The sequence below is a fragment of the Sus scrofa genome, chromosome X, assembly GCF_000003025.6.
Source record: "Sus scrofa isolate TJ Tabasco breed Duroc chromosome X, Sscrofa11.1, whole genome shotgun sequence".
In the NCBI taxonomy this organism is placed as follows: Eukaryota; Metazoa; Chordata; class Mammalia; order Artiodactyla; family Suidae; genus Sus; species Sus scrofa.
Window position 1 is genome coordinate 114,596,239 of NC_010461.5, and position 14,665 is coordinate 114,610,903.

The 14,665-nt window shown below is 41.6% G+C and overlaps 2 protein-coding genes across 2 annotated transcripts in view; one reads left to right on the forward strand and one right to left on the reverse strand.

Moving 5' to 3' along the window:
• Positions 1-14,665, forward strand: part of LOC110257749 (protein transport protein SEC31-like) — a 450,026-nt gene that overhangs the window by 20,259 nt on the left and 415,102 nt on the right. The window lies entirely within an intron of this gene.
• Positions 571-6,283, reverse strand: CXHXorf66 (chromosome X CXorf66 homolog). Its single transcript, XM_003135428.3, has 3 exons — positions 4,216-6,283; positions 3,104-3,260; positions 571-1,396 (listed from the first exon to the last, which is right to left on the reverse strand). The coding sequence occupies exons 1-3, from the start codon at positions 4,301-4,303 to the stop codon at positions 571-573; spliced, it is 1,071 nt and encodes a 356-aa protein (XP_003135476.1). The 5' UTR covers positions 4,304-6,283.

Genomic DNA, 14,665 nt, shown 5'->3' on the forward strand with positions numbered 1-14,665 from the left:
TGCTGGACCCTCACTTTTGTAGCAGTCAGGGAGGCAGTGGTATTAGAAATGGTTTTAGAAATCAGGACATTTCCCCAATGCAGCCCAACCCAAGCACATGGAGCCATTTCTGCCAAGCACTGGGCATTATGGAGAGACAGTCTTAAACTGGGAGGCCTGTATGTAAACATTAAAAAATAAAGTTAATTGGGTTGGGATTTCAATTGAGGTCCATTCCAAGGGAAGGAGTCCAGGGTACCCATCTTGCAATTCCTCTCTATATTTGCGTGTATGTGTGTGTATGTTTATGGTTCCCATCCAAATGACCAGATCTAAATAAGATCCCTCAAAAGGGTCATATGCTTCTAAAATACAATAATTACAATAAAGTAATTTGTTATATAAAGCATTTAATTTATTATTTTTCAAATAAATTGCCTCCAAGATGGATAGGTCTAATCTCATAGTGATCATAAGTAGACTTTCCCTCTATCAGGATCTTAAAGATGGTGAATGTGAAATAGTTGGTATAAGTTTGCTTTTTCATGGGTGGTTTTTACTTTTATTGAGCTCTTAATTATTTCAGGTGTTTTAATAGATGAATTCCTTGCGTTTCATGTTGCAAATAATGGTTATTTCCCTGTCACTGTCACCATCACTGTCATGTGTCAGCATGTCATGGTCACTTGCGTTGCCACAAGACACATTGTCCCTGGAATCTATCTTATGAAAGGGCTTGGGAAAAGGCTTCAATTTATGTGGAAAAGGTGGGCTTTGAGCATTCTTCTTCTTTGCCTCTGAAATATTATTGACCAAAGGCCCAGAAGCAGCTCTGTAAATAAGGCATTTTTCCTTGCAGCACCGACAAGACTTGACTGATTGAGGCCTAGATAACCTTTCCGCTCTCCCTGTATTAACTGACCTTTTCAGTTTATGATATCTGTGGGATTTGGTCAGTTTTGACAAACTGGATGGGTTGGACAAGGTTTGATTTTGTGGATAGGGTGGACAAGGAGAATTGGTTGGGCTGACTGGATGTTGTGGACTGGGCTGCCAAGGTGGTCTGACTGCTTTACTGGGATAGGATGAACTAACCTGACCGACTTCCTTATGGGCATGAGCTCGCTTACGTGCCTTGTCTGGACTGCATGTTCTATGTGACTTTCCCTGGCAGGATGATCTGAATACTTTTTTGGGACTTTCTGGCGTGCATGACTTTTCTTGACTCGAGGGCTTGGTTAACTTTTCTGCACTGGATGGTATGGATGCCTTTTCTGGGCTTGAGAGGCCAGGTAACTTGTCTATACTGGATGGCATGGATTGTTTTTCTGGATCACACAGACTAGCTGTCTTGGAGTCACTGAATGATATTTTGGATGATCTGGATGACTTGGCTTTTATATCTTCTTTCTTCACCCTAAAAATGTAGAGAATTTGGAGTATGTAAATTTAAATCAGGCAACATGGATGGAACTGGAGACTCTCATACTATGTGAGGTAAGTCAGAAAGAGAAAGACAAATACTATATGATGTCATTTATATCTGGAATCTAATATACTGCACAAATGAACCTTTCTACAGAAAAGAAACTCATGGACATGGAGAACAGACTTGTGGTTGCCAAGAGGGATGGGGAGGGAGTGGGATGGACTGGGGGTTTGGGGTTCGTAGATGCAAACTATTGCATTTGGAGTGGATAAGCAATGAGATCCTGCTGTATAGCACAGGGAACTATATCTAGTCACTTGTGATGGACATGATGGGGGATAATGTGAGAAAAAGATATATATATATATACATATATGAATGACTGGATGACTTTGCTTACAATGGACATTGACAGGATACTGTAAATCAGCTGTAATGGAAAAAATAAAAATCTAAAAAAAAATTTACATCAAAAGGGTACTATTGCTATCACCAGAAAACACAGGCTACTGTGTTAGTTTAGACTTTTGGTCTTCTTCTGGCTCTAGCAGGAAAATTGAACATAGTAAGAATTGGAGTGTGTTGAAGGCCATGACTCAGGTTACAGATATGAACCCATGCTGGATGCTTTTTCTTTTTCTTAAGAGTATCTTACTGTTTCAACCACGATAGATAACCATATAGTCTATGTATGGAATGACATGAAATTGTTTCAAATCTCCTGTTGAGATGGAGAGAAGAATTTTATTTATTATAGAAATTAAACTTTTTATAAAAAGTCACAAGTTGATACGCAACCGAGACACAAATGCCACAACTTGTTACACGCACCAAAAAAAAAAAAAACCCTCTTTAGACCAAATTCATTGTTTTCCTATCATATTTCCACCATCAAATTTCCTATCCATGCAAATTTATATTTACAACATTTCTCTAAAACCTAAAGGAATGGAGCACTGGTATGTTTTAGTCGTCAGCCCTTGGATTGGGAAATTTTAAGGACACCAGTGTTTCAAGGCCAGCCTGATCTTCCTATAGGAGGGGCAGGGACTGAGATCATTGAATAACAGTTAATTTTTCATGCTATTACATCTGGAAATGGTAAATTATCCCAAATATTTTGTTGTCTTTGGAATGCAGAGACCGAACTCCTTCTCTCTCCCATTTTCCATTCTTACTGTCTTATTCAGATAGTCATGCCCTCTTTTCTTTTTTTTCTTCTTCTCCCTTTTTTTTTTTTTTTTGTCTTTTTAGCACCGCTCCCTCAGCGTATGGAAGTTCCCAGGCTAGGGATAGAATCAGAGCTGCAGCTGCCAGCCTACACCACAGCTCACAGCAATGCTGGATCCTTAACCCACTGAGCTGGGCCAGGCATCAAACCCATGTCCTCATGCATACTAGTCAGGTTCGTTACTGCTGAGCTACAAGAGGAACTCCAATGCCTTCTTTTCTTAGACTCAAGTTATAAAGAAATTAGTAGCCGTGGGTTCAGCTGAGCCCTGAATAGGAGACAGCTTTGGCCAAAGCTGATACAAAGTTAAGTGAAAGTACCCACCCACAAGATGTTGGTAGCTCTTTTGAAATCTAAAATTAATGTTAAAGTAACTATAACAACAACAAAACCTCTACTATATGTCTACACACACACATATATACACACACCTTACATTCTTAATTCAAAGGTGTTAAACTTACGTTCCTGCTTTGGGGACATCATCGCTCAGGCAGTTATAATGGAGAAGGCAAAGACAGGTAAAAACAAAAGCTATGGTCATAATACCAATTACGATAATGAGCAGATGTTTCCTAAAAGTGTCCATTTTGGTCTCCATTGATTCACGGTGCTTAGCTCCTGCCAAAGAGATAGATTGTATCACCAGAAAATGTGTTAGTTAACCAAAAATGACCTTTTTTTTTTTTTTTGACTTTTAAGGCCATGCCCACACCATATGGAAGTTCCCAGGCTAGGGGTCAAACTGGAGCAGCAGCTGCCGGCCTACACGACAGCCACAGCAACGCCAGATCTGAGCAACGTCTGCGACCTACACCACAGCTCACAGCAACACCGAATCCCCAACCCACTGAGTGAGGTCAGGGATGGAACCCTTGTCCTCATGGATACTCGTCAGGCTCATTACCACTGAGCCACAACAGAAACTCCACCTTTCATTTTGATAGTGATTTGTTACTATAGCTCAAAGTCAAATCTCTTCTTCAGTTATTTTTTCAGCAGGGTAAGTGTTCCACTGTCATTTTCTTCCCTCTATCACATCCCCAGCCGCAGTCTAGAAACCAAATTTGGGAGGCATCTCTGGATAATCAGTATAATTACCTGGGTTACCTCTCTGCATCATGGCTTGCTCAACCTATTACCTAGGGGTGTGTGTGTGTGTGTGTGTCCTGTATGTGTGAATGCGCTTGGGTGTTAATGTGTGTATGAATGTGTATGGTGGGAAAGGGGTTGGGACAAGAAAAAAAACTTCTTGAAACCTACTATATGTTAAGTACTATGCCAGATCCATTCACAGAGCGTTATCTAGTTTGGCTCTTGGTGGGAGGAATTGGTGGATTGGGTGGGGAAGGGCACTGAAAGAGGATATGTCTGTGCTCTATGCTTCTGTGTTGCTTGGATTTTTTTACACAGAAGTAAAACTCTCAAGTGTTGTCTAGAAATTCTTGAAGACCTACTAATAGTAACATCCAAGAAACTGCAGATTTCTTAAACACAACTAGCTTGCCTAATTAAGTGTTTGAATGCATAATAATGTAATAGGTCATAATTTCTAGGTTTTAAGGTTGGCACATACCTGCAGTAGAAGTTTCATCACTTTGGTTTGTATCTAAACAACTATTTGTCCAAACGGATAAAAGTAGGACATAAATAAAAAGATTCATGTCCAGGGCCTTGTTCAAATGTTTCTCCTCCCAAGAAAACTACTGTATTTGATAGGGTTCAGCCTGTTCTAGGGCTTTATGACATCATCATTTTGTGTCATATTCTGACAGCATAGTCTCACCATGGGGAGGCAGGAGTTTCTATGGACAAATATTATCATTTATTTCTCCTTTACATCAAATACACTATCAAATTCAAATCAAGGAAGTTGGGACATTATTAAGTGCTGAGGGAAGTATTTAGGGAAGATAGGGAAAATGGGATAACTCTAGATATTGAAGAAGGATTTTTCCTTATTAAATGTCAAGGAGGCACCTTGCAACCTCATAGTAGTTCTTCAGTATTATGGGATTTAAATTATCCTGGGGTATAAGTCTGTAGGAGTTTTTCTTAATAAAATTAAGATTTTGAATAGTCCCCCAACCTTTTTATTGAGCTGCTGCTAACCCTCAGGCTGATGCTTAGTCCAATCATTCATTTTTTCAACAGAGTATTCCTTTATACCAGACACCATGCTGCAGGTCCTAAAACAACCAAGATACAAATCCCTACATTCCTGGAGCTTATATTCAAGTAGAGAATTCAGGTAACTACAGGATAGTGTGAAGTGGGTTGTATTAAGAGTAAGCACAGTGTTTGGGGAGAGAAAGATCATTCTAACAATGACTGGAAAAAAATGGATTAGAAGGGAGCTTGGCCTGCTCTTGGAGAGATCACTCAGGGAGAAGAGAGAGATGGTTACTGAAATTGAGGTATTGAGGTTGGACATAAATGGGTGAACTTTTGGAAATAATAAAGCAGGTGTTCCTTTGTGGTGCAGTGGGTTAAGGGTGTGGCATTGTCACTGCTGTGGCAGGGGTTTGACCCCTGGCCTGGCAACTTCCACCTGCCACGGGTGCAGCCAAAAAAAGAAATATTAAAGCAGTTGAATAGAAATGATTTAGTTCGTGATTGATCATTAGAGTGAAGGAAAGGAAAGAGTCAAGGACAGCTCAGAATTCTGGCTTGGACAACAGAGTAGGCATTGGTCTTGTTCTTTGAGACCGAGGACACAGGAAAAGCTGCCACTTTAAGGAGAATGGGAGTAGTGAAAGGTGAGTTCAGAATGGGCCATGTTGAGCTTGAAGTTCTCATGAGATATTCAAGTACCCACACTGAGAAACCGGTTAGAGTTCAGAAGAGGATTTAGGCTGGAAGCTATCAGCATCCAGAACAGAGCTTCTTAATGCTTTTTGTGCCATTGGCAGTCTGGGGAAGCCCGTGGACCCCATCTCAGAATAATATTTTTAAATGTACAAAGTGAAATGGATTATGCTGAAAAGTGATCAAATATAAAAATTGTGCTGTAGTAATATATGTAATTATTGACTCATTAAAGAGATCTAGCAGTGGATCTAATAACTACTATAAACTGAAATGATGATAAGCATAAACAGCATTTTGTGATGTCTGTAACAACTGTAATATATGAAAATAGACATGCTTTCTAATAATGACAGTCACAGACACTGGTTATACTGTGGTTTGTTGCTTACATTCATAATTGGGAGAAATACTAAATTTTCATTAGAGATTGGTGAAAGTAAAAATCTGTTTTTATCCATTCAAATTAATGAATTACCTGAATTCAATTCCTGTACCCAAGCCAGAAACCCAGTCTGGAAGCTAAGTGAAACCTATAGGAATGGATATGATCAACCCAAGGAGAGAAGGTGGAGAGGGGAAAGTGCCGGATCCAGAAGGAGCCCGATCTGGCTTAGAGCATCAGGAAGCATCAGAGGGGTAGGGAGGAAAACCAGGAAAACATGAAGTCCTTGGAAACCTTGGGGAGAGAGTTTTTCAAGGCATAGGGAGTGGTGAAAATGACAAACTTTGCTTATGATAAATACTGAAACAGATGAGGATTGAAAAAGAAGTTAAAATGGATTTTTTTTTTTTTTTTTTTTTGCTTTTTGGAGCCTTACACACGGCAGATGGAGGTTTCCAGGCTAGAGGTCTAATTGGAGCTGTAGGCGCCGGCCTACACCACAACCACAGCAACACAGAATCCGAGCCGTGTCTGCAACCTACACCACAGCTCACAGCAACACCAGACCCTTAACCCATTGAGCAAGGCCAGGGATCGAACCCACAACCTCATGGTTCCCAGTCAGTTTTGTTAACCACTGAGCCACGATGGGAACTCTGGATTTTTTTTTTTTTTTGGCCTCACCTGTGGCATGTGGAATTTCCTGGGCCAGGGATGGAACACATCACAGCAGCAGTCAGAGCCACAGTAGTGACAACACTGGATCCTTAACCCACTGCATCATAAGGGAACTCCTAAAATGGACTTACTAACAGAAATGTCACTAGTGATCTAGGCAGAAGCACTGTTTCAGTGGAAAGGTAGAGACAGAGGCCAGATTTCAGTGGGTTGAAGACTCATTGAGAGCTGAGGAGGTGGAGTCAGCTGGTGTAGACGATTTTTTTCAAGTTGGACTGCAAAGGGGCAAAATAAGGTGGTTGCTAGAGGAGGATGGTGGACCTGAGGAGGACATTTTGTAAGAAGGAAAAGACCTTCTCAATTAAAATCGGATGGGAAAGAACGAATATGGGGCAAGATAGTGAAGCCACGGAAAAGAGTGAGAGTAAATGATAGAGCCAGGCTCCTCGGGCGTAAGTTAGAACCTCACTCTTCCCAGTGGGGAGAAGTGCGCATCAAAAAGTCTGAATTGGATACAGGGCCAAGCAAGATGAGGATGGGGGTGGAAAAGAAAGGGCTTGGGCGGAATTTGAGGAATTTCTCTCTGATGGCTTCTATTTTCCTCGTGAATGAAGAGGGGAAATCATCCTTTGAAGAGGGGAGAGGCAGGGGTTTGAGGACTGTGGGAAGGTTTTGGAATAGATGCTGTGGAGAATGGAAAGGCCGAAGCAACTATCTGCTGTGACACGATCAGGAATTTTGCCCTTTTTCTGGCTTATGAGGAAATATTTCCCTTTAAGGATAGAGCTGTTTCTATGGTAGTTGATGTGTTTATGAATTTAAATTAATTGTCATAATGAATACTACTTGGGAAGTAAATGTTAGGCAGGCCTGCTATGTAACAGCACTCAGCTTTTTGAAGAGATTTTCCTGACAGTCATATTCTGTGGCTATGTAGTTAATGGACGAGCACCTATTTTTCATGATATGACTTATCGCAGAGCTCTGAAACCTCGGCCCCTAAAGCAAGGGAACCACGAAGCCATTGCTTAGTAGATGCTCCAGTCTCCTTTTGCTCAGCCTGTCCTCTGCCTGCCCTTGTTTCAGCATCACATATGAACAAGGCAGCCTACTTACAGGAAATTTCCCCAGAGAGGTGTGCATGGTTACAGGATTCTGTGGCAATGGGGAAAACAGTGAATTTCCCCAAATGGACTGGCTCTATCAGTTTTGTATTGCATCACCAGTAGGTCATTCTCAGATATTTATTGACGGCTTCTTTTGTGCCATTGGGGTTTCGGTGGCAGAGACTACTGGGGTGGGGGGAAGACATTAAATGAAAATAAGCAGCGATAGATATTATAAAGGTGCTAGGAGAGCAAGACTTTTATCAGGAGGGTCAGAGGAAGTTTTCCCGAGGAAGCAACACTGGGGCTGAGTTCTGAAAGATGCATAGCAATGAATTTTGAGAAGGAGAAAGAGAAGAATGTCCTAGGTGGAGGAGACACATGTGCAAAGGCCCTATGGTGGGAGGAAGAGCAGCAACTTGGAGATACCAAAAAAGGTTAGAGAGTGGAGACTAGAGAGGTTTGGGCCTTGCAGGTCAAGGTAAGCGCATAAAGTTGGACTCTATTCTAAGAATAACGGGGTAGCGGTACCGCTGAAGAGTTCTGGCTAGAGCGTAATAGGATCAGATCTGCATTTTAGAAAAACCGCTCTGGAGAATAGCTTGGCAGGGCACAAGCGGGAGGAAGTAGTTAAGACAATTAGAAGGCTGTCCCATAGGTCCAGGTTGTAGAGGATAGGTAGGAGCTTGAAGCAGAGTGGTAGTGGCGAAGATGGGGAAAAATCACCGAATTTGAGGAATATTTTGATGGTGGGTGGGACTAGATGATGGATAGGCTATGGGGCATGAAGGGGAGAGAGGTAGCAAGGATGTTTCATTCATTCTACAGATGGTATTGGGTGTCTATTACGTGACAGGAAGTTTTGCCTTAAGCACTGAGCCTTCAAATAGACATAGCCCCTGCCTTCAAGGAGTTTGAAATCTAATGGGAGAGCCAGACATGTGAATAACCTGTCATTAGGGTGTGTGCTGTCGTGGGGGCTGTGATGTCACAGGGTGCCATAAGAGCATGGAGAAGGAGTCTCCATTCAAAGGGGGGACTCCTGGAAGAGATGACCCTAGAGCTGTCTAATTCCTTTGTTTTTAGCGTGGGTGGGAATTCCTTGCACCTCCAAAGGAAGGAAAGAACATTGCATTGCACCCAGAGAAACCACCAATTGTGAAGCCAGGCTAAAGGAACTTTGTTTCCATGTGGCCGAAATGAAGAATGTGGGGAGGAGACAGCTGGAAACAAAGCTGGAGCCTCAAAGCAGGGCAACCCTTATAAAAGGGTTGTGTGTTAAGGGCCTTTCTTGAAGTCAGTTTCCTCATCTTTAAAATGAATAGAAAAGAGATGAAAGAGTAAGCCTGTAAGGGTAGCAGTCTTTGAAATCATCCTTTTGGGACCATTGGAATAGAACAAAACTAAATATTCTTTGGAAAATAAAACTCACTTTTACCCTGAAGCTCTAAATAATGCTGCTCTTCAAATACCTTTTAACTGTATAAAGATCAGGAAATGCTGCTTTACACAATGTCATATGTCAATTATATCTCAATAAAGCTAGGGAAAAACCTAATAAAAAAGAAAATGTTACTTTATTGCTTTTTGAATCAATCTTAATTTGACTGGTGCTTAGAAAGTAAAAGAATATCCGTCAACTCTTTTTAAAATTAGGTTTTTTTTCCCTAGTGATGGATAGATGGTAAACAATATCTTAGAGCCAATATTTCAGAAATAGCTTCCAAATTAATTTATTATTAATTTCATATTCACAATGGAAACAGAAACTATACTATAATTTTTTTTTACTTTAACATAGATTTATATGATTTTCTTTTATTTGTGTGTTCATATGCCTAGCGTGTTAGAAATTTATTTCTCTCAGAAATTCTTGGGTACTATTTTGATTAAAATAGTGAGTAATAGATATGTTTTAAAACCCCACTTCTTGGAGTTCCTGCTGTGGCACAGTGGGTTAAGAATCTGACTGCAGTGGCTTGGATTGCTGCTGAGGTGTGGGTTCAATCCCCTGCCTGGCACAGTGGGTTAAGGACCTGGTGTTGCAGCAGCGGCAGCTGTGGCATAGGTCACAGCTGTGGCTCAGATTCTATCTCTGGCATGGGAATTTCCGTATGCTGCAGGTGTGGCCAAAAAAAAAAAAATCCCTTTTCTTGCTTCAGATTTGTTGTTATTATTTTTCTTTTTGCCAGAACTAGGCTGAAGCTCAGAGAGACACTTGCCTCTGGACAAAATTTAAGGGGTAGCCTGAATACTCAGCAATCAAGATAAATAATGTTTTCATGCAATATTTTATTTATTATATTTTTATTTTACTTTAGTTTTTGGCTACACCCTTGGCATGCAGAAGTTCCTAGGCCAGGGGTTGAACCTACACAACAGCAACCCCAAGCCACTAGAGTGACAACCCTGGATCCTCAGCCTGCTGTGGCACAAGTGAAGTCCTCAAGCAATATTTTAAAAATTGTAACTAATGCACAAAAATCCATGATATACAAAATATCAAATTTTTTATTTTTTAAAAATTTACTTTTTTTTTTTTTTTTTTTGGCCATGGCTGTGGTATGCAGAAGTCTGGGCCAGGGAGCAAACCCGCGCCACAGAAGTAACCTGAGCCACAGCAGTGGCAATGCTGGGTCCTTAAGTGCTAGGCCATCAGGGAACTCCTCAAATATTTCAAGTCAAGACAGAATCTGACCCTGCACTTGCCTCACCCTAATCCATCTGCATCTTTAGCCTGCAGAGCCATCCTTATCCTTGTCCACTTTAAAAGCAGAAGGGCAGGGTCCAAGGACTCAGGCAGTGCTTCTAAACAGGCTTATTTACCCAAGTCCCCTAGAAATCTCCTTAAGTCTCCTGCGCCAGGGCTCTGCGCCTAAGCTCCTGTTTGGGGATCCTCTGCGAAGAACGCCCCTTCCTGCTTTGTCTCCCCTTAGTGCACTAGAGCTGAATCCTTACCACTGTTCTGATTTCCTCCCTTTTATCTGCTTTTCTTACTCCCAGAGTCTGGCCAGCACTGTCCCCGTTGGAATTGGAGGTACCAGGTTCCTCCTAGCTCCCACACATTTGAATCCTCCTCCCTTTCTCTTCCAGGCGAGGTGGAGGAACAACCTGTCTGGGATTTCCGCCTCGTAGCTTTCTACTGCCCTCCTCTGGGCCTCAGTTACCACTGCAGTTCCACTAAGGGCTTTCAATTTATTTTTCCCATTAGATTTTTGTAAATTAAAAAAATAATATATGTTCTTTCTGAAAATTTCAAACCACACAGAGGTATTTCGTCTTTCCTTTATCCCTTCAGCTATTCTGACTTCTTGAAAATTGCTCTAAATATTCCTTACCCACAGTCTGCCAAGATGCCTTTATCTTTATTTTTAATTGCATTTTAAAGTTGCATAAGGAATATATTAATCTATTCGCATTATGAAAAATCAAAACATACAACAGTATACAGAATAAAAAGTTACAGAGTCTTTTACTTCATGACCTCATTCTTTGCCCGTTCTAGGGAATGCCTCACAAGTTTCATGTGCATCCCTCAGATCGTTCTCTGCGCATTTACATACATATCACGTACATGATGCACACACCCCACATGCTAAACACAAATGGGACCATTCTGTAAGTATTGTTTGTCCGGGTTTTAAAAAGGTACACAACTGTATGTACGCTCATAGTCATAGCAGCGTTATTCGCAAGAGCCAAAGGGTAGAAACAACCCACATGCCCATCAACAGATGGATAGATAAACAAGATGCGGCATATACATACAATGGACTACTCCTCACCCTTAAAAAGGAATGCAGTGCTGAGACTGCTACAACATGAATGAACCTTGAAGACAGTTATGCTAAGAAATAAGCCAGTCACAAAAGGGCAAATACGGTATGATTACACTTACATAAGGTACCTAGAATAGTCAGATTCCTAGAGACAGAAAGTAGAATGATGGATACCAAGGGCTGGGCAGAAGGGAGAATGCAAAGTTATTGTTTAATAGGTACCTAGTTTCAGCTTGGGATGATAGAAAATTTCTGGAGATGATTGATGGTAATTGTTGCACAACAGTGTGAATGCATTTAATGTCACTGAATTATACACTCAGAAAGGGATAACGTGGTAAATTTTATGTTCTGTGTACTTTACCACAATTAAAAAACATAGGAAAAAATGGCACAATACCCAAGTGATTGCCTTGTGAGAGGCTCAAATGTAGACATTTATAGTGCAAGTTAATGTTTCTGTGCTTCAAGTTCTTTGTCTGTAAAAGGAGAATAATAATAGAAGCTTCTGGATTTGGGCTACAGTGAGGATCACATTAAATAATGCTCTTAGCACAATACCTAGCACTTAAGTGGTTGAGATATGTTATCTATTACTATTGGATGTAGTGTCTGTCTTTAGAAAATGAGCAGAGTAGACCAGTGGATAAAACCTTTGGCATTAAAAGCAGAAAGCAGGGCATGGAAGACATTTGAGAATGGGGGCCAGAAAGGGCAGCAGAAGAGCCCATGGAAGGAAAGTGAGTGGCAGCCAATCAAATCTAGCCTCCACCTATGGAACAAAAAGTAGAGAAGATATATAAGGAAACATAAATAGAGGCATAGTAATAAAGGAGACTTTAACACACTACTCAAAGTGCAAGACAGAGCAAATGGACACAAAATTATTAGGGAGATAGAAGACATAAAGAAAAGAATCAAAAGAGTGAGTCCATCTTATGGATATACATAGAACTCTGTACCCCTTCTCTTTTCTCAAGAGCATGATGAGTTGTTTCATCTGCTTGGAATAGGAAATCCATTAATTTGGAAAACCACTTCTCCCCACCTTGGCCTGGTCTTGAAAAGGAATAGAAATCATAGAATTCTGCCCCCCCCCCACCCTTGGCTACAAGGGTGGGCGTTGTGGCTCAGGTTAGACCAATAATCATTTCCTATCTCTGGCCATAGTGATTGATTTATAGTTGGCCATTTAACTCAGGACGGGCCAACAAGAAGTCTTCCCCAAGTTTTTTCAAACAGTTTGGGCTGAGAAGTTCCTTTACCACCCATGGTGGTAAACCTTCAAGGATGTGAATTCAAAGTTGCCTGCACCATGGCCCCTGTTAGCAGGACTAAGTTAATTAGAAAGAATAAAACCGACATAAAGAGAAACATAAAGATGAAAGAGTTTTCCAAGGAGAGTCGCAATTCTAGTTGTTCCTGAGGACACCTGCATCCATATGCTTTTTTGTGGTTTGATTATATGCATCCACATGCACTTGACCCTTGAACAACACAGGCTTGAACTGCATGAGTCTACTTACATGTGGGTTTTTTTCCCGCAGTAAGTCTCAGGATGTGGAGCTGTGGATTTGGAGGGTCAGTGGTGACATTTTTAACGGTGGGAAGGATCACTGCCTCTAACCCCACGTTGTTCAAGCATCAACTGTATTCCCTCTTTTGTTTTGCTGATTGGAATTGGGCTTATGTCTGTCTTTTGCAAGCACAAGGGTCCTAGCTAAGATGAATTAGTGTGCTGTGTTTGTAGGAACAGGGGGTTCCTGAGCCATTAATTAAAATCAGTGGGTCAAAGGCAGACCCAATATGCTTGATCTCAGGTCAGCAGCTTGCAGCCACACCTCTGTAGCACAGGACCTACTGCTAAGTTACAGTGAGGCTGAGGCCAGTGTTCACTGGAATTTCAAAGGTTCCCCTTTCCCCTCCCAGCATATCTGCTCACTGCAGGCTGGAGCATTTCTGGTGAGAAAGCTATTATCAGCTTCCCCTCCTGGTGCCCCTGTGCTTACCCACAAGACTGCTCTGCCAGGGCAGATGCATTTGTCTTCTCACCCGCACATGCTCACAACAGGTGTCCAGCTGTGTGCCCTCAGATACCTTCACAAATACACATGTAAATATGCATCAGACCTCAGGTGAGAACGTGTAGGAGGGAACATCCACAGGTCTAGAAATTATGTCTTGTTGGTTTTTAAATCTCATATGCCTGATCATGTGCTCTGGTTATTACCACATAAAGGGCGAGAGGCCCTTTTGATCTCAACTGCCTGTCCAATCTCACTTTATTCAGTGGCTGACATTAAGGAACTTGCAGTACCTTACTCTCTGGGTCTTGAGCGTCCTCAAAAGGAGCTCTTGACCGATCAGTATCCACTTCACTGTTCTTTGTCTGTTCTGCCATCGTGTGGGCAAGGAACACTAGCGCTTTGAAGATTAACGACCCAAATTTCATTTGAAAAGAGCTCTAATGATCAGAGATATTTTTCCCTCCGGGGTGAGGGAGAAGTGGGAAGGACACCTGGGGAAAATATGAGTCCCAATCCAAGGACGACTGACTGCTTTGACTCAGAATCTGTGCAACCAGGTCAGACTGAAGGGTTTGCTCCTTTGAACCCAGCGTCTCTCAGAGGAGCGAGCACTTTGCACTACCAGGTGCCCTGCAAGGCGTTCCTACAGCGGTCATCCTGGTGGCTGGCTGGGTAAGCATCATCATAGCATTATTATCTTCATCTTACAGATGAGCCTACTGAGGTTCAGAATGACCAAGTAGGGTGCCCAAGATCCTGAAGCCAGTAAGTAGCAGAGCTAGGATGTTTTGAAAAATAAACTGGGGATAAAAATGGGAAATGGAAGATAAAAAGTTTTATTAGAAAATTACATACAAATAAATGCAAACTATTGCATTTGGAGTGGATAAGCAAAGAGATCGTGCTGTATAGCACTGGAACTATATCTAGTCCCTTATGATGGAGCATGATAATGTGAGAAAAAAGAATGTATACATGTATGTGTGACTGGGTCACCTTGCTGTACAGTAGAAAATGGACAGAATTTTAAATATATATATCATGAAGTTAAATAATAGCACGAGGAGTTCCCTGTTGGCTCAATAGGTCAAGGATTCAGTGTTGTCACTGCCATGGCTTGGGTTTGATCCCTGGCTGGGGAACTTCTGCATGGCATGGGTGCAACCAAAAAACAAAAGAACACCATCAATGCCATTGACTTTCCCAGTGTGTCCCTGTACTCCTGCTTGCCCTTAGATTCTGA

Excerpts from the sequence above, each read along its gene's own strand:
- CXHXorf66 (XM_003135428.3), bottom strand. The coding sequence starts at position 4,303 with ATGAATCTTTTTATTTATGTCCTACTTTTATCCGTTTGGACAAATAGT. Across the intron at positions 3,261-4,215 it reads TGATGAAACTTCTACTGCAG|GAGCTAAGCACCGTGAATCA; the intron begins GTATGTGCCAAC and ends TCTCTTTGGCAG. Across the intron at positions 1,397-3,103 it reads GATGTCCCCAAAGCAGGAAC|GGTGAAGAAAGAAGATATAA; the intron begins GTAAGTTTAACA and ends CTACATTTTTAG.